This window comes from Mizuhopecten yessoensis, unplaced genomic scaffold, assembly GCF_002113885.1.
Source record: "Mizuhopecten yessoensis strain PY_sf001 unplaced genomic scaffold, ASM211388v2 scaffold5209, whole genome shotgun sequence".
In the NCBI taxonomy this organism is placed as follows: Eukaryota; Metazoa; Mollusca; class Bivalvia; order Pectinida; family Pectinidae; genus Mizuhopecten; species Mizuhopecten yessoensis.
In genome coordinates this window covers 171,875-191,552 of record NW_018405934.1, presented here as the reverse complement: position 1 = coordinate 191,552, position 19,678 = coordinate 171,875, and the positions used below count along the sequence as shown (strand labels likewise).

The 19,678-nt window shown below is 37.2% G+C and overlaps 1 protein-coding gene across 5 annotated transcripts in view; it reads left to right on the top strand.

The window, feature by feature from the left end:
- The window catches only part of LOC110450413, a 70,799-nt gene that overhangs the window by 5,875 nt on the left and 45,246 nt on the right, over positions 1-19,678 (top strand). For 4 of the 5 annotated variants that reach the window (XM_021497908.1, XM_021497904.1, XM_021497907.1 and 1 more), the window contains exons 3-5: positions 9,125-9,220; positions 9,815-9,832; positions 12,639-12,710. In XM_021497908.1, coding sequence (XP_021353583.1) covers positions 9,125-9,220; positions 9,815-9,832; positions 12,639-12,710 — 186 coding nt within the window. The remainder of the gene's footprint in view (positions 1-9,124; positions 9,221-9,814; positions 9,833-12,638; positions 12,711-19,678) is intronic. The other variant, XM_021497906.1, reaches the window with a different exon arrangement.

The following is a 19,678-nucleotide window of genomic DNA, read 5'->3' as shown; positions in this document are numbered from 1 at the left end:
TTATATATTACTGGTATATAGTCAGACAACCTTATATATTACAGGTATAGTCAGACAACCTTATATAATACTGGTATAGTCAGACAACCTTATATAATACTGGTATAGTCAGACAACCTTATATATTTCTTGTATTAATGAACTTGTAAGTCACTCTTTTCCAAGCTTTTGGGCTTAGCCCTTCGTCAGGGATCAAATTTCACTGGACCTCTTTGTCACATCCATCTTGACAAACATGTTGAATAACTATGACATTGATGTTGATGATGTCATAACACTGTTACCATGACGTCAACACAACACAATGACGTCATCAAACCATGACCTCACAAATTGTGACATCATCATCAGCACTTGGTATTGATACCATTGGGGAAAGCAGTATTGAGTTTGTTAATCCAAAATCCAAGTTCCGCTCAGGAGCGACGTAAACACAGCAGGGGTCAATACTGAGTTCACAAAGTTAATACCTCGTATGTCCACCGTTTGCCTGAATGCAAGCCTGGCAACGTCGATGCATGGAGCCTATCAGACGGTTCAAGAATGCTTGTGGGATGGCATTCCAGATCTGGACCAACGCTGCAGGCAAATCAGCCAACGTCACCGGTTGATTAGGTAATGCCCGTAATCTGCGCTTCATTTCATCCCAGACGTGTTCAATGGGTGACAGATCGAGGGATACAGCAGGCCAGGGCAACACGTCAACATTCTGCTGGGCCAGAAAGTCCATAGCTACACGAGCTGTGTGTGGCCTGGCGTTGTCCTGCTGTAGCGTAAAGTGACGTTGTTGCCCTTGCACGAATGGAATGTCGTGGGTCCGGAGGATCTCGTCATGGTAATGTAGTGCGTTCAAATTCCCGTTAACAACCACCAGAGGCATTCTCCTGTTGGCTGTGATGCCGCCCCAAATCATAACGGTGCCTCCGCCGAAAGAAAATCGTTGTACCATACACGCGTCACGGAAACGTTCTCCAACATGACGATGCACTCTGGAACGGCCGTCACTACTATCCAGGTGGACTCGCGACTTGTCTGTAAACAAAATGCCTGCCCTATCCCGTCGAGTAAATTGCAGATGCCTTCTGCACCAGTCATGACATGCTACACGATGACGTGGCAGAAAAACTGGGCGGATTGCAGGACGTAGCGGACGGATAGCTCCTTCACGCAATCGGTTCCGTACAGTTCTCGGGCTTATTGGTAGCAACCCAGGGATTGTCTGTGCAGTCAAACTTGCCGTTTGGAAGCAATTCCTCAAATGGACAAGCCGAATATGGTTTTCCTGTTGACGTGATGTCACACGTGGAAGTCCCGCACGAGGTCGATCGCCGACGTGGCCAAACTGTTGATGTCGTCTCCACAAACCCCGGATTGTGTTTTGATGGAGATGGAAATGTGTAGAGACAACGGCTTGGCCCATACAAGCTTGAAGCATACCAATTATCCAGAGGCGGTCATTTTCATTGAGCCTCGGCATAGCATCAATCAGAAATTGAAACGTTATAATGCTGTTTTTACTATTCACTGGTCTCAACAGAGTTCAAATTGGATGGCTGGACAAGAAAAACATTCAAATTGGTCAACGCCTATAGAGAGCAAACTGCACGGGAAAACTGTCAATGACACACGGATAGTGTGTATGTGTCATACTCGGTCATGTGTGTGAATTTTCATGTATATACATGCAGTTGGTAATACATGTTCTATAACAATTCTCCGCATGCACAGTTTCTTTTTTCTGCTAGTATATTACACAAACTCCTTGTTTAGTATATATATAAGTACCTGTTAGAGACTACCATACAATCAGACACCAAAACCAAGTACATAATACATCATTATTGGTGTTACACGAGGTGCACATTCTTTGGTCTCTATGTAGGTATCTATATAGGCCTATTCAATATTTAAATTATATGAGCTTAGTCTAAAACATGACAGTCTTTTTTTTCCAAATTATTAATTGGTTTTCTTTAATACCAGGTATTGCAGAGAAGCTTTATCTATGAGATGTGTGCGTGTGTTGATAAAATAAACTTGTGGGAATTGCTAGGATGTTTGATAATAATTCTTGCTAATATAGCTTTCTTCAGTGATTTTAGAATTGTTTTTAGTATAACTAACATTATCCCATAATGTTGATTGCAGTTTGGATATCTTTAATTCAACTATGATTCGTCAGTATCCTTCTTCTTAACATGTTTTTAAATGCAATTATCATTATTCAGTAATTCAAAGTTTCAAAATACAGATAATGGCAAACTTCTGTTATAATTATAAACTTAGTTATTACCAGCACTCTAAGATACTGTCAGTAGTCTTAAGTAAAAAATACTGTGTGAAGTTTTGGCATCCATAAATTGATTAAAACCACATACTTATATGTACTTCGTCACTGCAACTTAAAATGCTGTGAAGGTAAAAGGCATCAAGTTAAACTATATTATTACAATTGTTACTGTTATGAATTCTAAGTCTTTTTCAAAAGAATTGTTGTTTTATTGCATAAAACTACATGTTGCAATGTGTTATGCTGACTAGTTATTGTTTGAAATTTGAGAGTTTGAAAAAAGAAAAAAAATCTGCAGGAGTCGAGCTTGGGACCTTTATGTCACCCTGGTAGAATGCTAGTCACTAACTACCGACTCGGCTAGGGAGAATTGCTCTTTAGCTGATTTGGTAGAGCATAAGCCGAGTAAACCAGAGGTCCCGGGTTCGACTCCTACCGGAGACATTGAAAAAATGATGACCTCTGTTACATTTACATTTTAAAGTCTACACTCTGCCAATTATAAATGAAAGCACACCAGCATCAATATGAGTATCCATTTATGGGCCTTAAAGCCTATGAAAAAACTATTAGCAATGAAAGACACATAACTTGACAGGGGAAGTGACTTTAAGCCTTGCGACATCCGCTACGGCTACGGCCGCTCATGTGATGTGTAAGTAAATATTCCCTGGTCATACTTGCATGAACACAGGAAAAATCCAGATTCAATCCCTATATAAAACTTATTTAACAAAAATCAGGACATGTTGTATGACCTTGTTCCTACTTTGAGTAACATTAATTTCAGAGTTACAGTTAAACAGCATGCGAAGATAACTAAACTGATCAACCTCTGGGAGCTGTATATTGTCATAAAAACAATATCCATTGTTTAACCAAATTCAGCTTGTACTTGTTATCATTTATAAAAATTCAGAGCTTCTAAAATGTGCTTTTCAGGCATCTCTGCATTTAGTCCGATTTATTCTGAAGTTTTATCGCCTTTTTCATATCGGTCTGTCGTCAATTAACGTCAGAACTCCGGCCGTCTATAATATGCGGGAAATATGCGCCCCGCGCCCGGAGCCCACTTCAAACTGATCTTTTAGAAACAAATCATCACTTTCACACACATGTCGCTCTTGGTTCGAAGTATCTATTCTTTATGCACTAGGTGGTATCAATAACATGTTTCAAAGATCAATTCGAAAAGTATTTTCCAACGTTTTCTATACCAACCCATGTTTTTAATGGAAATTAGGCCATGAGCAATGTCACATGACTTGACGAGATCTGGCATTACCGAAGGTTTTTCCCAACATTATAACGTAGGCTGGTGAGATTTTAGTCACGTGGCATTAGAAGGCGGGGCTATCAAAAAACTAGAGTAAAACAGAATAAGTTTGAAAAAATATGTTTTTAGTGATTGTATTGGTTGTTTGAGGCATGTTATGTATGTTCATCTTGTGCATATAAAGAATAGATCTTTCGATCCATGTGCGACATATGTGTGAAAGTGACGATTTGTTTCTAAAATATCAGTTTGAAGTGCGCTCCGGGCGCGGGGCGCATATTTCCCGCATATTATAGAGGGACGGAGTTCTGACGTTAATAGACGACAGACCGATATGTAAAAAGTCGATAAAACGTCAGAATAATTCGGACTACTATGCATTAATTTAGCACTGTATTGTCTGCATACAGTAAAACAAAATATTGAATAAATTGATTTCAACTGATGGAAATCAACATGCTTCTGTTGTAGAATTTAAGTAACATCATGCTCCATTGTACAGTATATATGACAATATAGTCACATTGAGACACATGATTGGTCATTTTTTGGGTATGGTCACCAAAAGGTATGATGGGTAATCAAATGCCAAATACAAATATGTATGGTAATAGTAGGAGAAATTTACGATCACAGCCTGCTTAAACTATCACAAGTAATATCCCATATACTGACTAATAGGAGATGCTTTTAGCCTGTTGTGATCGGAGCTCCTTTTATTGTATCTGAATTATTTGTTATGAAACCTCACTTTATGTTTACAACCTGAGGGGGCGGGGCGTCTTTAGAGCAGGTTGTTTGGGTCTCCCTAGTAACCTACATATACTCCAGTGTATTGGGCTTTGTACAGTAATTGCTGTGATTAACATACCCTTAGGTGTGTGGTTTGTGAGTTAAATGGTCTGTAAGGTGGTAGTCAGGTACACCTAATAGACCAATGTCACCTATTGTCAGCATTATTGTTATTATTTCAATATACAGGTACACACTACTGGTCACATTTTAGTTTTTTCCCTTCTAGTTGCTTTAATTTTATATATAAAAACTGTACATAAAGTAAAGGTATACAGTGTTTTCCTAAAGCCACTGCACAAAATGTGTCAGAAAAATATACAAACACCAGTGATAAAATTTGTTTCTGTCTATTTGGAGGCAAAAAGTTTTGACGAAGATAGTGACTGTGAGAATGTCATGTTGACCGACTTATTGCGAGGAGGGGCCTAGTAGTTAAGAAACCAGCCAATAATTAAAGTCAGGGTTGTCGCTAATCAACAAAAACCTGACAGATCTCCAGGCTGGTCTGATTGTCAATGAGCTGCATGATTCAGCTTATTTTTTTAACTTCAAAAGGCTGTATTATGGAGATATGTTGATGGATTTTCAAACAGATTGTTTAAAGTGGTAGAATAGGAATTTGTTAGAAGACCTGTACATGTGTTTCTCATTTTTCTGAGTCATTTCTTAGGATGGTTTCAGGAAATGCTGTATGTTACTCCAGCGACCTGTTAATGTGACTTGTACCTGTTTTCCAGGTACATAAATCACAAGGTCGTTCAAAATAAAGCAATTTCTTAAATGTCCACATCAACATCATTTGGCATTAAAAGAAAAAATGATGGTTTGCCATTGTCCAGGGAGCTTGACAACCCGGTGGTAGTGGGTTATAATGTTACACCTGGTCATGTAACCATGAAGCATAAGTGAATTAATTTGAAATTAATATGGATTATTTGTAAACATTACAGGTATAAAAGCTGAGGTAAACAGGTATCTAGAAGCGGTAGTTATACACCTATTACAACTCCAGGTCTCTAGGAGCGGTAGTTATACACCTATTACAACTCCAGGTCTCTAGGAGGCACAGTGGCAGCTCAACCTGAACAAAGCACTCTAGCTCCATGGTAACACCCTTGTGTGATGGAGAACACTGTTCCAAACATATGAAAGCACATAAATAATTCATGTTACCTGTGGGCTCCTAGCAAGCTGATCAAAATGCCAAACATCACCACAACAGTTTTATTGAGCAGTGGAGACAAACTAAACAGTGTCTGATACAATCCATTTACACAGCATTTAACTTCTATTTATCTACAACACAATTTAAAGTGAATTAAAGAAAGTTCCTATGTTAACTGACTTGTCAGACTTATTCCTTTAAACAATGTATGCCACTGTTCTTATTTATTTTCCTGTCTTTAAAAAGAAACAAATTTGCAAGAAGTTGAAATCAGATGTTGTTAAAATAAATGACCAGTTTGATTGTCTGGACTGCTCAAATTTCATGTTGTAATTTTATATCTCTAGCTAATATTTTTGTTCCGCCTCAGTTAATATTACTACTTTATTCTGGAGACAGTGTCAACATTCTACTGCGCAGTGTTTATTTACATTGTTTACAATGTAGCATAGACATATCCCTTGATGCAACACAGTGACTTTTTATTGGTTAGCAGGGTTGTTTGTTTACCTGTGTTTATGTTACTATATATAGAGACTGATCAGGTAGAACCACCCCAGCTAGAGTCAGGGTGTACCCAATCAATATGTTTAAAAGATGAAACATTAAACAGTAATCAATACATCTACTTTGATGTGTGATCTATATATAACGTTTATAGGCTTCACTCTCTTTATATATATACACTATAACATGTAGCTAGGAGTAACAGTTAACAGTGTACAATGTAGTACTATACAATGTAGCTAGGAGTAACAGTTAACAGTGTATAATGTAGTACTGTACAATGCAGCTAGGAGTAACAGTTAACAGTGTACAATTTAGTACTGTACAATGCAGCTAGAAGTAACAGTTAACAGAGTACAATGTAGTACCGTACCATGTATCTATGAGTCACTATATATAAGTACTGTACAATGTAGCTCGGAGTAACAGTTAACAATGTACAATGTAGTACTGTAGAATGTAGCTAGGAGTAATAGTTAACAGTGTACAATTTAGTACTGTACAATGCAGCTAGGAGCAACAGGTAACAGTGTACAATGGAGTACTGTACAATGTATCTAGGAGTAACAGTTAACAGTGTACAATGTAGTACCGTACCATGTATCTAGGAGTCACTATATATACACTGTAAAATGAAGACATTGCTTTATATTCATACAACTATACAATGTAGCTAAAAGTCACTTTATATACATACAATTATACAATGTAGCTAGGAGTCACTACACACTATACAATGTAGCTAGGAGTCACTACACGCTATACAATGTAGCTAGGAGTCACTATATACAACTATACAATGTAGCTAGGAGTCACTATATATACAACTATACAATGTAGCTAGGAGTCACTATATATACAGGTATACAATGTAGCTTGGAGTCACTATATATACACACTATACAATATAGCTAGGAGTCACTATATATACACACTATACAATGTAGCTAGGAGTCACTATATACAACTATACAATGTAGCTAGGAGTCACTATATATGCATACAACTATACAATGTAGCTAGGAATCACTATATATACAACTATACAATGTAGCTAGGAGTCACTATATATGCATACAACTATACAATGTAGCTAGGAGTCACTATATATACACACTATACAATATAGCTAGGAGTCACTATATATACACTTTACAATGTAGCTAGGAGTCACTATATATGAATCTATACAATGTAGCTAGGGGTCACTATATATACACTGTACAATATAGCTAGGAGTCACTATATATACACTATACAATGTAGCTAGGAGTCACTATATATACAACTATACAATGTAGCTAAGAGTCACTATATATACACTGTACAATATAGCTAGGAGTCTATATATATACACTATACAATGTAGCTAAGGGTCACTATGTATACACTGTACAATGTAGCTAAGGGTCACTATATATACACTGTACAATGTAGCTAAGGGTCACTATATATACACTGTGCAATGTAGCTAGGAGTCACTATTTATTCACAATGTAAAAACATCAAGAATTTAATTCTTATTTGATAGAATGTTAAAATTTCCAAGCTGCATTAACACTTGCTGCTGGTGCTGAAATATGATAGAAATCTTTGAACAAAGCTGAAGTGTCACCAGCTTGAAGTTTTTTTTATTATTGGCCAACTTTTTTTTAATTCTTTAGAACTAAAGAGCGGAAAACTAGTTGGCCAAAAAAAAATCCCACCCAAATTAATGATGCAATTAGTTCAGCATTGTATAATAATCCCTGCAAATGAAGTTTGAGGTTAATAGGAATTACCCTGTTTCAACCATCTGTCTGTATGTCTGTCTGGGGCCGCGGTGGCCAAGTGGTTAAGGCGTCTGACATTCTGCTACCACTAGCCTTCCACCACTGGGTCGTGGGTTCGAGACCTACGTGGGGCAGTCGCCAGGTACTGGCTGTTTGTCGGTGGTTTTTCTCTGGGAGCTACGGCTTTCCTCCACCATCAAGACCAGGCACGTCCCTAACTGACCATAGCTGTTAATAGGACGTAAAATACAAACAAACAAACTGTCTGTCCATGAACCTTGCAAGCACAACTCCTCCTATACTGTTGGATATTTCCATAACTTGGCACAGTGAAAGTACATCATCATGAAGATGTGATGGAGAAAGGAATTTGTGATTTGACTATTTTTCAGGGAGTTAAGGGCCTTGAAACTTTCTTCTCCAGAAACCTTGTAAGCACAACTCCTCCTTAACCATTCCCTGGATTTTTCTGTACCTTGGCACAGGGAAAGAACATCGTATGTAGATGTACATGAAGGAAGGGATTTGTGATTTAGGTATTACACACACTCTGCAAACAAAGTTTGCATACGTAAATAAAAGGAAGCAGGGGGTTATATCTTTGTGAGCTAGCTAACAGTTTCTATGGTTTAAAATTTATTTTATTCAATGTACAATTTTTATAATTGACAATGTTAATAACAAATAATGAATTGCTTAAAATGCTATATAGTCTTTAGTCTGGATAAGCTAAATTACAAATTACATTGTAAGTCAATCAATCAGATTTAGTGATTTAATTATAACAAAGTAGGTACCATAACACCAACATGTGTTTTCCATTAAAGTTTGATGAGGGCAGAACCTCTCTGGGAGAAGTTTCCAGCAGTTTGTATAAACTTGACAAAATATTGATTTGTCGTTACGTATATGTCTCATCAATATTTGATATCTACTTGTCTAATTAGTTATTGTGACAATGCTGATGATGGCTTTCAAATGAGGACATAGTCATGTTACACCCTACAGTGAGTGTACAGCCTTATTGTAGCTAGTACAATCTGTCGATTCTGGGACAATTTAACAGTTCATTGTCTATTGTCAAGATCCCAGAGAATTCTATTCCATAGGACCAGGACAGCCAGTATGGTACCAGTAATGTACCAGTAATCCTTTGTGACATACACCAAATTCATCAAGTCTAGTATTTTACTGAGGAGCAGTTGTGTGTGTGAATGATGCGGACAGTATGTGGACATAGACAGGATTGTTTTAATTGATGTAGAATACAAATTACATGTTTTGAGAATTTGACAAAAATGTATTATTTGTTTTCCAAGCGAGCTACACTCCAGTATGATGGCCTCCATGACCGAGCCCTCAAGCATTATTTCAGCCTGCCCGAGGTCCGGTGTAAACTCACCAACATGGGACCGGTAAGTCTCAGTGTTTATTTTAGTCCACAGATAACGGGCAAATTTTTCAACTGCATGTTGTTAGCTACTGTAAAATACTTATATCTTCATGAAAGATTCGTACTCATTCGGAACATGAAAAATCTTGGCAAGTATTAATCCCATACATGATCAATGATGAAATAGCATCCTCTTAATTGCAAATTTAAGTATGCTAGGAAAAAACTTCCAGGAATGAACTTGTTCTCAGAATTTTCTGCTTTTATTTAAGTAGTACAAACATTACTGGTATATATGTTTATATGTGGAGGGAGAAATATCCTTTTTGATAAAGTGAAACAGTTTTACTTTAAAAAGAAAAAAGAAAGGATCTGGAATTTTGACACAATACAAGATCACTAAATCAGTATTCTGGCTTACTGACATTGTCCCATTTGTTATTTGAGTTTCTCCAATCTTTTTTGAACTTTGACAAGAGTTACTGATCTGAAAGTTTGTGTGATTGACAGAATTGAACTATAATTATGAAAACTAGTGTCAATTAGTTTTTTTCACAATATGAGTTTATTTTTTATTATCAATTGCTTATTTTTGTGGCATGCTTTTTTTCACCAGAAGAAAAACGAGGCTGCGGTAATAGTTTGATTGACTTAAGCGTGCCAGGTTTTGTAGTGAAGCTTTCTTACCTAATATAGATCTACGCAGCATAGTGTGTGCTTACCTGCATGTAGGCATGTGTTGATGTAATATATACTACATATAATTATCTTAGTGTGTTTTTGTGCTCAGTTAATGCTAACTTAAGACTTTTTAGTTTATATTTTCCCCAACATTGCTATTTTTAGTATATAACACACATTCTAACACGATCCAAATGTGTCGTATAAACTTTGGTAATAGGACATTCACGAACATACAGATCGAGCGCTCGCCAGTATGGGCAGGGCCAAATGACCGACTTTTGAAAACTTCTTTCCGATTGGTCAGTCCGCTGCAGAATGATATGTCGCCAGTTCAGGTCCAGAATAGGCCTACTTTACTAGGTACCTTTGTACAAGGAAATACAATGTTTCTAAACATATTAGCGTAGTGTATTTGTTAAGGTGTGTTAGAATGGGGATAGTGCATTGTTTTTCGTGTCTATACTGGCGATTAGAACATGAAATTTGGACCTATCGGGCTCGAGTTCAAACCAAATTTCATGTTCTAATCGCCAGTATAGCCACTCAAAACAATGAGTTCTGGCTGTTCCTTTTTTATGATTTTGTCCGATACTAATATCAAAAATATTAAATTTACAAAAAGTGTTACAATTTTTTTTATTGTAGATCATCGTAACGTAAATATATGAATTGAATGGACTTTTTCATGTACATTGCGGCAATGAATAGCAGTAGCTGATCTACATATCTTCTGAGGAGCGCGTTACTATATAGCGCTAATTATTACGCTTCTGATTCCCGCCCTTTTTTAATGCATTACATTTTTCATGTTTTATGCTTTGAAAATGTAAAAAATTAAAAATGTAATGGTATCTTCAGTAATAACATGTATACTTCACTCGTGTGGCTAATATTTTGATATTTTTCACTTTTGCTGTGCACTCATGAAAAGTATCAAAAAATTAGCCATACTCGTGACATATATTTGTTGTAACTGGAGACACCATTAAATATCCTCTATATAACCAGTGTTGTAAGTGATCATATGTGGACACAGCAGTTTGGATGATATTAATATATATTTATATGTTAAATTACAAAAATTACAAAAAAGATGTTCTTTTACTCTTAAGTGCATGAAGTCTTACTGCAATGTTAAATAGTTCTGTTACCACCTTGTTGAAATTAAACATGAATAAACAAATTGTTAAGACAACATCAGCTGAGCGGTCCTTCTAAGATGGCTTGATCTGTTAACACAGCTAAGCTGTTCATTTCTTACAGAACATTTAGTATTTTATTTTTAAGAGCTCTTTTTCACCATTTTATTTGGCTGCACTTGACATGTAAGGCAGACATGTAGACATGTCTATTTGCCCTCGTATTACTTGAGGGCACATTATATAGTAGGTGAGTAAGTTTCTGTTACTCCTTATGATGTAGTTAGGAAGGTCTGAGATGATGTAGTTAGGAAGGTCTGAGATGATGTAGTTAAGAAGGTCTGAGATGATGTAGTGAGGAATGTCTGAAATGATGTAGTGAGGAAGGTCTGAGATGATGTAGTGAGAAAGGTCTGAGAAGATGTAGTTAGGAAGGTCTGAGATGATGTAGTTAGGAAGGTCTGAGATGATGTAGTGAGGAAGGTCTGTGATGATGTAGTGAGGAAGGTCTGTGATGATGTAGTTAGGAAGGTCTGAGATGATGTAGTGAGGAAGGTCTGAGATGATGTAGTTAGGAAGGTCTGAAATGATGTAGTTAGGAAGGTCTGAGATGATGTAGTAAGGAATGTCTGAAATGATGTAGTGAGGAAGGTCTGAGATGATGTAGTGAGAAAGTTCTGAGAAGATGTAGTTAGGAAGGTCTGAGATGATGTAGTTGGGAAGGTCTGAGATGATGTAGTGAGGAAGGTCTGTGATGATGTAGTGAGGAAGGTCTGTCATGATGTAGTTAGGAAGGTCTGAGATGATGTAGTTAAGAAGGTCTGATATGATGTAGTTAAGAAGGTCTGAGATGATGTAGTGAGGAATGTCTGAAATGATGTAGTGAGGAAGGTCTGAGATGATGTAGTGAGGAAGGTCTGTGATGATGTAGTTAGGAAGGGCTGAGATGATGTAGTGAGGAAGGTCTGTGATGATGGAGTTAGGAAGGTCTGAGATGATGTAGTGAGGAAAGTCTGAGATGATGTAGTTAGGAAGGTCTGAGATGAGGTAGTTAGAAAGGTCTGTGATAATGTAGTGAGGCAGGTCTGAGATGATGTAGTGAGGAAGGTTGAGATGTTGTAGTTAGGAAGGTCTGAGATGATGTAGTTAGGAAGGTCTGAAATGATGTAGTTAGGAAGGTCTGAGATGATATAGTTAGGAAGGTCTGTGATAATGTAGTGAGGCAGGTCTGAGATGATGTAGTGAGGAAGGTCTGAGATGATGTAGTTAGGAAGGTCTGAGCAGATGTAGTTAGGAAGGTCTGAGATGATGTAGTTAGGAAAGTCTGAGATGATGTAGTTAGGAAGGTCTGAGATGATGTAGTTAGGAAGGTCTAAAATTATGTAGGTTGGAAGGTCTGAGATGATGTAGTTAGGAAGGTCTGAGATGATGTAGTGAGGAAGGTCTAAGATGATGTAGTTAGGAAGGTCTGAGATGATGCAGTGAGGCAGGTCTGAGGTGATGTAGTTTGGAAGGTCTGAGATGATGTAGTTAGGAAGGTCTGAGATGATGTAGTTAGGAAGGTCAGAGATGATGTAGTTAGGAAGGTCTGAGACATTGTCTGTTTATGTTTGACAGGGAGACGGAGAACACAGAGAGAAAAAAGTCAAACGGAAGCTGAAGCGCAGGATGAACAGATACGATTATAAGGTAGGTCATTGTACAGGGGTCAAAGGTCACTACTTCAGGGGTCTTGTCCTGAGTTCCCCTCACTCTCTTTGCTTGCTCCGTGATCTGAATTTCACCTGGCTAATCTGTTGGGTAACTGAGTCAGGGAACCATCGATAGAAGTGCATCGTATTTCTGTTAGATAAGTGATGCATGATCACATTCACAGTTCACCGGGTTATGTTTCAGATAATCTAGTGCAAATGTATTATCATTGATTTAACAACAATTTAATCACAATATTAACTTATTCACAATATTAACTTATTCACAATATTATAAAAAAATTGGTATGTGTTACTTTATGGTGGAATCACCTTACTAGCAAAATAGTCCTGATGTTATCCAAGTAAACTTCTAAACAATGAAATATCAAAAACTTGTTCCTTCATTGACACCTTCATGGAAAGACAACTTGTTTCTAAAGAAAAGTGTAAGTTTTCCTTTCCTTTAGATAAACTGTCTACAAGAACAGCTTATAATGTTCCGTTCCATAGATAATGATATAACTGTTTACTTGGATTAGCTGTCTCAAAAGATGACTTCCAATCTTCTATTTCATAGATATAGGTATGTAAAGGGGGTCCCAGAGTCCTTTTCCCACGGTAGATAATTTGGATGATATGTGCAGGAAACCTGTTCAGGATGTCCACTTTCAATGGTGCCGTTTGTTAGTTAGACTATATTGGAGTGAATAGAAGTTGGTTTTTCTAATGAGGTAGTCCAGACTCTATTTTGGGGCCAATGCTGTGTTGGAATTGCCTGTTGTAAGCAATGTTGATGCGACAGTATTCTCTATAAGCTAACCTATTACATATAGAACAAACAGACGGTCTGTCTTGTCTGTGTTGTCATTGAGAAACAATGTACCTATAATGATATACCTGATGATACACCTTTGAGAGGTCCTGCCCTTTACTGAAATCAGATTTCAGTATGATCAAGCAATGAAATACCTATAGTGCTGTAGATAACATTGTAATGTATTCCAATCATAAGGTGAACGAGTATGTGAGACTACTAATATAAGATATCTCAGGTTGTTTACAAAAAGTATAAGGGGTAGTGTGTATAGGGATTTCTCCTGTAGTTAGTATGTATTATGTATATCGGGATGTGTGTCAGAGGACTTGGATGTATATAGACTTTTACACCTGTATGTATATAAACCCTTACACTATAAATCTTGCATGTATACAGAGCTTTACACAAACACTTGAGTGTCTTTTATCTACTATAAACATTTGAATGAACTTTATAATATCCAACATCCTGTATGTTTATGCCCTTTTCCATTACTATCGTAAAAGAAACAATTAGACGGGGATGCCGCCCGATTGATGAGTATACTGGCCACGAGCCCCTACCTTAAGGTAACCTTCACCCCACTGACGACATTGTGGGCATGCATGTTGTGGGATATCATACACGTAAAGCTCTACTGGATTAGCATGACAATAACACCATCAGTCCTTACTGGTATTAGTCCCGAATTCTTCTCTTAAAGAGCGAAATTTCTGTTGTAAATTATCATATAATTAATTTTCTATCTTATAAATACGGATCAGACACAATAACTAAGAACCTTTTTGTATCTTGCTTCATTTTCATAATTATATACAGAGGTCGGGATGGAATCTGTAGCTGTGTCAGTAGCCTAATAATCAAAATTTTGTAGTTTAGAAATTATTCATGTGAATCCTGATATTGAAAATTATACATATGTACATTCAGACACTAAGGATTGTACCCAAGGATCCTCAGCATGTACAGGTAGTGTTCCCATTAAACCAGTGAGTCACCTATGTATACAATGAGATACAACTGTTGTCTGATGCAGCACTGTTACATGTTATGGTAGGGAACTAAGTCTGAAACTGCTTTCTATTGTCCTAGCGCTTTGGGATAAATTTGTTTAACTGATAGTTTGATGAAAGTTTAAAAATATCTTTGGTACTGAAAAATTAACTTTAATTATATCAATTAAATACTCCAATATTGTAGAAATCAGCCAGAATCAATCGTCCATGCCGTTAGGATAGTCTCTATATAACAAAGCTTCATACAACAGTTTCCTGATCTTGTGTTTGATCTGATTTGTACAACCTTATGATACAGCTGTCTCTGTACCTGTTTTCAAAATGTATCAAAACAGTTCTGATTGGTGCCGATGACTTGTCTGCTAATCATGTAGGACCTTTCCTGTCCTAAGTTCTCTCACCATTACAGTGGCAGACACGTTTTTTAATTCTCCCATAATCCTTGTTTCTGTCACGGCATGAATCTCACAACAGTGGGTTGAAGACTTATGCAGGAAACTAATAGGAATTATGTATGTGTATGGTTTCTGTTTTTAATTTTATTTGGGTCACTTAGTTAGTGCACATGGAGAACCAATACAGTTTTGAATGTCCTTTGTTTTTGGTTTGGATCGTTACATGGCACTTTAATGTATGTGTTGTGTACATCTTGTGTTGTTCAGGTCAATGTGACAATATGGCAGCGTTATTACAGTACCTGATGTTTTACACCACTGTGTATCTTACTTGTAAGCATATAATGTTCACCGCATAGGTTTTGTTGTTCTGGAACATACTTAAACGTTTGCTGGCTCCTAGAATCATAGATATCTGCATGAACCCATGACCTTCATAAATATACACTTATAGAAACAATGGCATGTTTTCCTCAAACATTATTTTTATCCTACATGCATGCTATCAGTTTGACAAATACCTTGGCAACCAGCCAGCTAGGACAACCTGTCAATGACCTCAGAAAGAAGAGTCAGAAGGTTGAGGAGTTTGGATAAAAGGACTTATTTTTAAAAGAAACCTGAGATATTGATACAAGAATTATGTAACACTTAATTAGAATTGTTGGGATATTCTTTATACAGACTTATATTTTTGTATGATATTCTTTATACAGACTAATATTTTTGTATGCTATTCTTTATGCAGACCAATATTTTTGTATAAGATTATGTATACACGTTAAGCACTTCACATAGTTTTTAGCTCACCTAGGCCGTCCGTTGTCCGTTGTCCGTCCGTCGACTTTTCCCTTTAAATGCTACTTGTCCTGAACGGCCAAATAGATTTTGACTAAATTTGGTCTGGAGTATCCTTAGGCCAAGGGGACTCAATTTTGTATAAACAGTGGGTGTGGCCCCCCTGATGGCAGAGGGGCGGGGCTGAATAGGGGAAATAGAGCAAATTCTTCAAAATCCTTCTTCTTCTGTAGAAACGACAGGATATTGTCCAAATTTGGTATGAAGCATCCTTTGGTGAAGGGGAACCAACTTTGTATACCGTAAATTTGTGCGTATAGTGCACACTTTTTAGGTCACCTGAGCTTTAGCTCAAGTGACCTATTGCTATCCGTTTTCGTCCGTCGTCGTCCGTCGTCCGTCGTCCGTTAACATTTTACATTTCAAACTTAAAGTCAAGTTCTGCTAGGCCGATTGAACTGAAAGTTTGTAGGAATGATCAGCTCATGGTCCTGACAAAGTGTTGTTATTTTTAGATCAATCAGAAATCCAATATGGCCACCACGTCCGCCATTTTGAAAACTTATTTCAAACTTAAAGTCAAGTTCTGCTAGGCCGATTGAACTGAAAATTGGTAGGAATGATCGCCTCATGGTCCTGACAAAGTGTTGTTATTCTTCGGGTCGATCAGAAATCCAATATGGCCGCCACAGCCGCCATTTTGAAAACCTATTTCAAACTAAAAGTCAAGTTCTGCTGGACCGATTGAACTGAAAGTTGGTAGGAATGATCGACTCATGATCCTGACAAAGTGTTGTTATTTTTTGGGTCGATCAGAAATCCAATATGGCCGCCACGGCCGCCATTTTGAAAACCTATTTCAAACTTAAAGTCAAGTTCTGCTGGGCCGATAGAACTGAAAGTTGGTAGGAATGATCAGCTCATGGTCCTGACAAAGTGTTGTTATTTTTAGATCAATCAGAAATCCAATATGGCCACCACGTCCGCCATTTTGAAAACTTATTTCAAACTTAAAGTCAAGTTCTGCTAGGCCAATTGAACTGAAAGTTTGTAGGAATGATCAGCTCATGGTCCTGACAAAGTGTTGTTATTTTTAGATCAATCAGAAATCCAATATGGCCACCACGTCCGCCATTTTGAAAACTTATTTCAAACTTAAAGTCAAGTTCTGCTAGGCCGATTGAACTGAAAGTTTGTAGGAATGATCAGCTCATGGTCCTGACAAAGTGTTGTTATTTTTCAGGTCAATGAGAAATCCAATATGGCCGCCACGTCCGCCATTTTGAAAACCTTTTTCAAACTTAAAGTCAAGTTCTGCTGGACCAATTGAACTTAAAGTTTGTAGGAATGATCGACTCATGGTCCTGACAAAGTGTTGTTATTTTTCGGGTCAATCAGAAATACAATTTGGCTGCCATGGCCGCTATTTTGCTACTAAGTTCTAATAGGCCGATCTCACTTAAAATTGGTCTAGGAATGATCAGCTCATGGTCCTGACAAAGTTAAGTTAACATTATACTAGTTTTTACTCAAATTGGTACCTATTTCAACAACAAAAATAAATACTGTAGACTCAGGTGACCGTTTAGGCCCATGGGCCTCTTGTTTAGTTAAATATTGTCATGTCAAAAAGGGGGTTGCACACTATACGCAGGAACAAGTCATTCTTGGGTTATTGTTCTCGAGTTTCTGGTCCGCCATATTGGATTACCTCCCTTCAAATAGTTTTATTTGGAGTCGTCGGTCATATATGATAAGATTGAAGATTAAAAAACAACAAATAATGAAATTCTTTGGCGACACAATTTTTACCTTCTCTTAAATGATTAAAATCGGTAATCTGTGGTCATGACTGCTGATGATTTGGCAACAGGCACAGGTAACATTTTTAGAGGTAAGTTGACCAGAGGGCATACAACCACCGTCTGATCCCGGACAATAGGCTAGGTAGGATCGCCATGCTTCAGCGAAAATTATTGACACTCCTCAACACCACAGTTAATACAAATTACAATGCAGTAATTAGCTAACACTCTATCAGTGATTACCAATTATAAATAGCTCTACTGTATTTCTCAACACATGGCGTGAAGCCACACTGCACTGTTAGAACTACAGACTGATATGACCGTAAAGGGATTATAAATATATGTTTATACTAGAAGCTTGGACATTCAACACATCCCTTTCAAATCTATTCGAAGGGAAAAAATAAAAGCAGAATACTCTATTTTTATGATGTTTCATAATATTGAAATAACTCACGAGGTTATCGATGACGTCAACATGAAAGTGGGCCGGAAAAAACATGCACACTAGGCTTAGCGATTTGGTAAAAAAGCCCAGAACTAACATGGAACGTTTTTTTCATAATTAAAACACTACATTTTCGTAATTATGAGAAAACCGCTGAGATGTCGAAACATTAGTTGATCGGCAATTCTCTGGCATCGGAATTGTAGCTACACTTTTTTCATTTGTTTCTGCAGGATTCGTTCATCATCCACTCGTTCCAAGCGGTACGGAGGGAGACCTTCAGGGCTTGTTGACTCCAATCAATCAATCATTCGTTAATTAATGGGCGTTTTAAACACCAAGCTACCGTTGATGATACTTTTCCTGTTTGATACTGTTTAATTTTAGAGGGGGGTGGCCAAATAGGGAAAATAGAAAAATATAGCTTTAAAATCCTCCTTTTTCTGTATGAATGACAGGATTTTGTCCAATTGCATATAGATATAACCCCTGACTAACCATGTAATATATGTACAGCAACATCTGGCTATTTCAACTTCAGTTTTGCTAACATTTCCAGGTTAGCGTTACAGGCCCTCTGGGCCTCTTGTTGTATATTATTATGTATACACGTTAATCACATCACGTAGTATGACCAGATACATCAGTTTTTACATGTAAATATGAATATGAGATTAAAATTGAATCCTCTAAAGGTAGTTGTTTATACATATATCTATTTTTTAGTGTTTGAAATAATTAATACACAATGAATATATAAACAGAAATTCGTTGTAAGTTCACTCATTGTTAATATCTGAACTGTTCTAAACATTTATTCACTACGCATTCTTTATCACTTTGATTTGTCTTTCAAACATGTCTTCATTTTAATATTTTTTTAAGTATGAATTTGATGGAGGTTACACATATATGGAAATGTGTATTACTGCATGTAACCTAAGCGGTTAATCAAAAATCGATTATTAAGTTTTCATGAATATTTATGACAGACTCCAGTATTGCTAGGCGTTGCCTGTATTGTCGCTAGGCAATAGGTATAGTCATTGGTGTGTTGCTGAGTTTGAGCGACATGTGATGAAGCTTTCATAGACCATTAATCCTGTTTATGACCATTGGAGACGAGCAAGTTTGAGGTTATACCTGTAACATCACAATAACATGAGTCAAGGTTATTTATATGTCACTGTTGGAATCTAGGTCTGGTGTACAAATGTTTCGGATCAGTTCCCTGTATCTTCTATTCAACAAGAGAAACCTTCTCTTTGCATACTGAATGTGTTTCCAGAAATTAGCTATGCTGGTATTATTTACAGTGACACATGATCTTATTGTAGAATGGCTGAATTAAGCAATTACTTTGTGCGATTCACCCTCTGAAAATGATCCTGAGATGGATATAGTTTGATTTTTCCACCAGGGGGTCTTGTCCCCCTAGTCCCTTACCAGGACCCTACCCTGAAGGGCTAGGAGGTCCCTATACCACCCCCTACCCAAGTTTCAACAATAAAAATCCTGTATAAATATTCTGTATCAGTGTCTTATAATAGTGTTTACTATATAACTGCATTATTTGAGGTTGTTGCTTTTTCTATTTTCCCTCTGAATAATCCATTTACCACAGCTAAAATGAGAAGTTAATGTGGGTTATAAGTCTTATAGGGTGAATTCCTAGCACTCT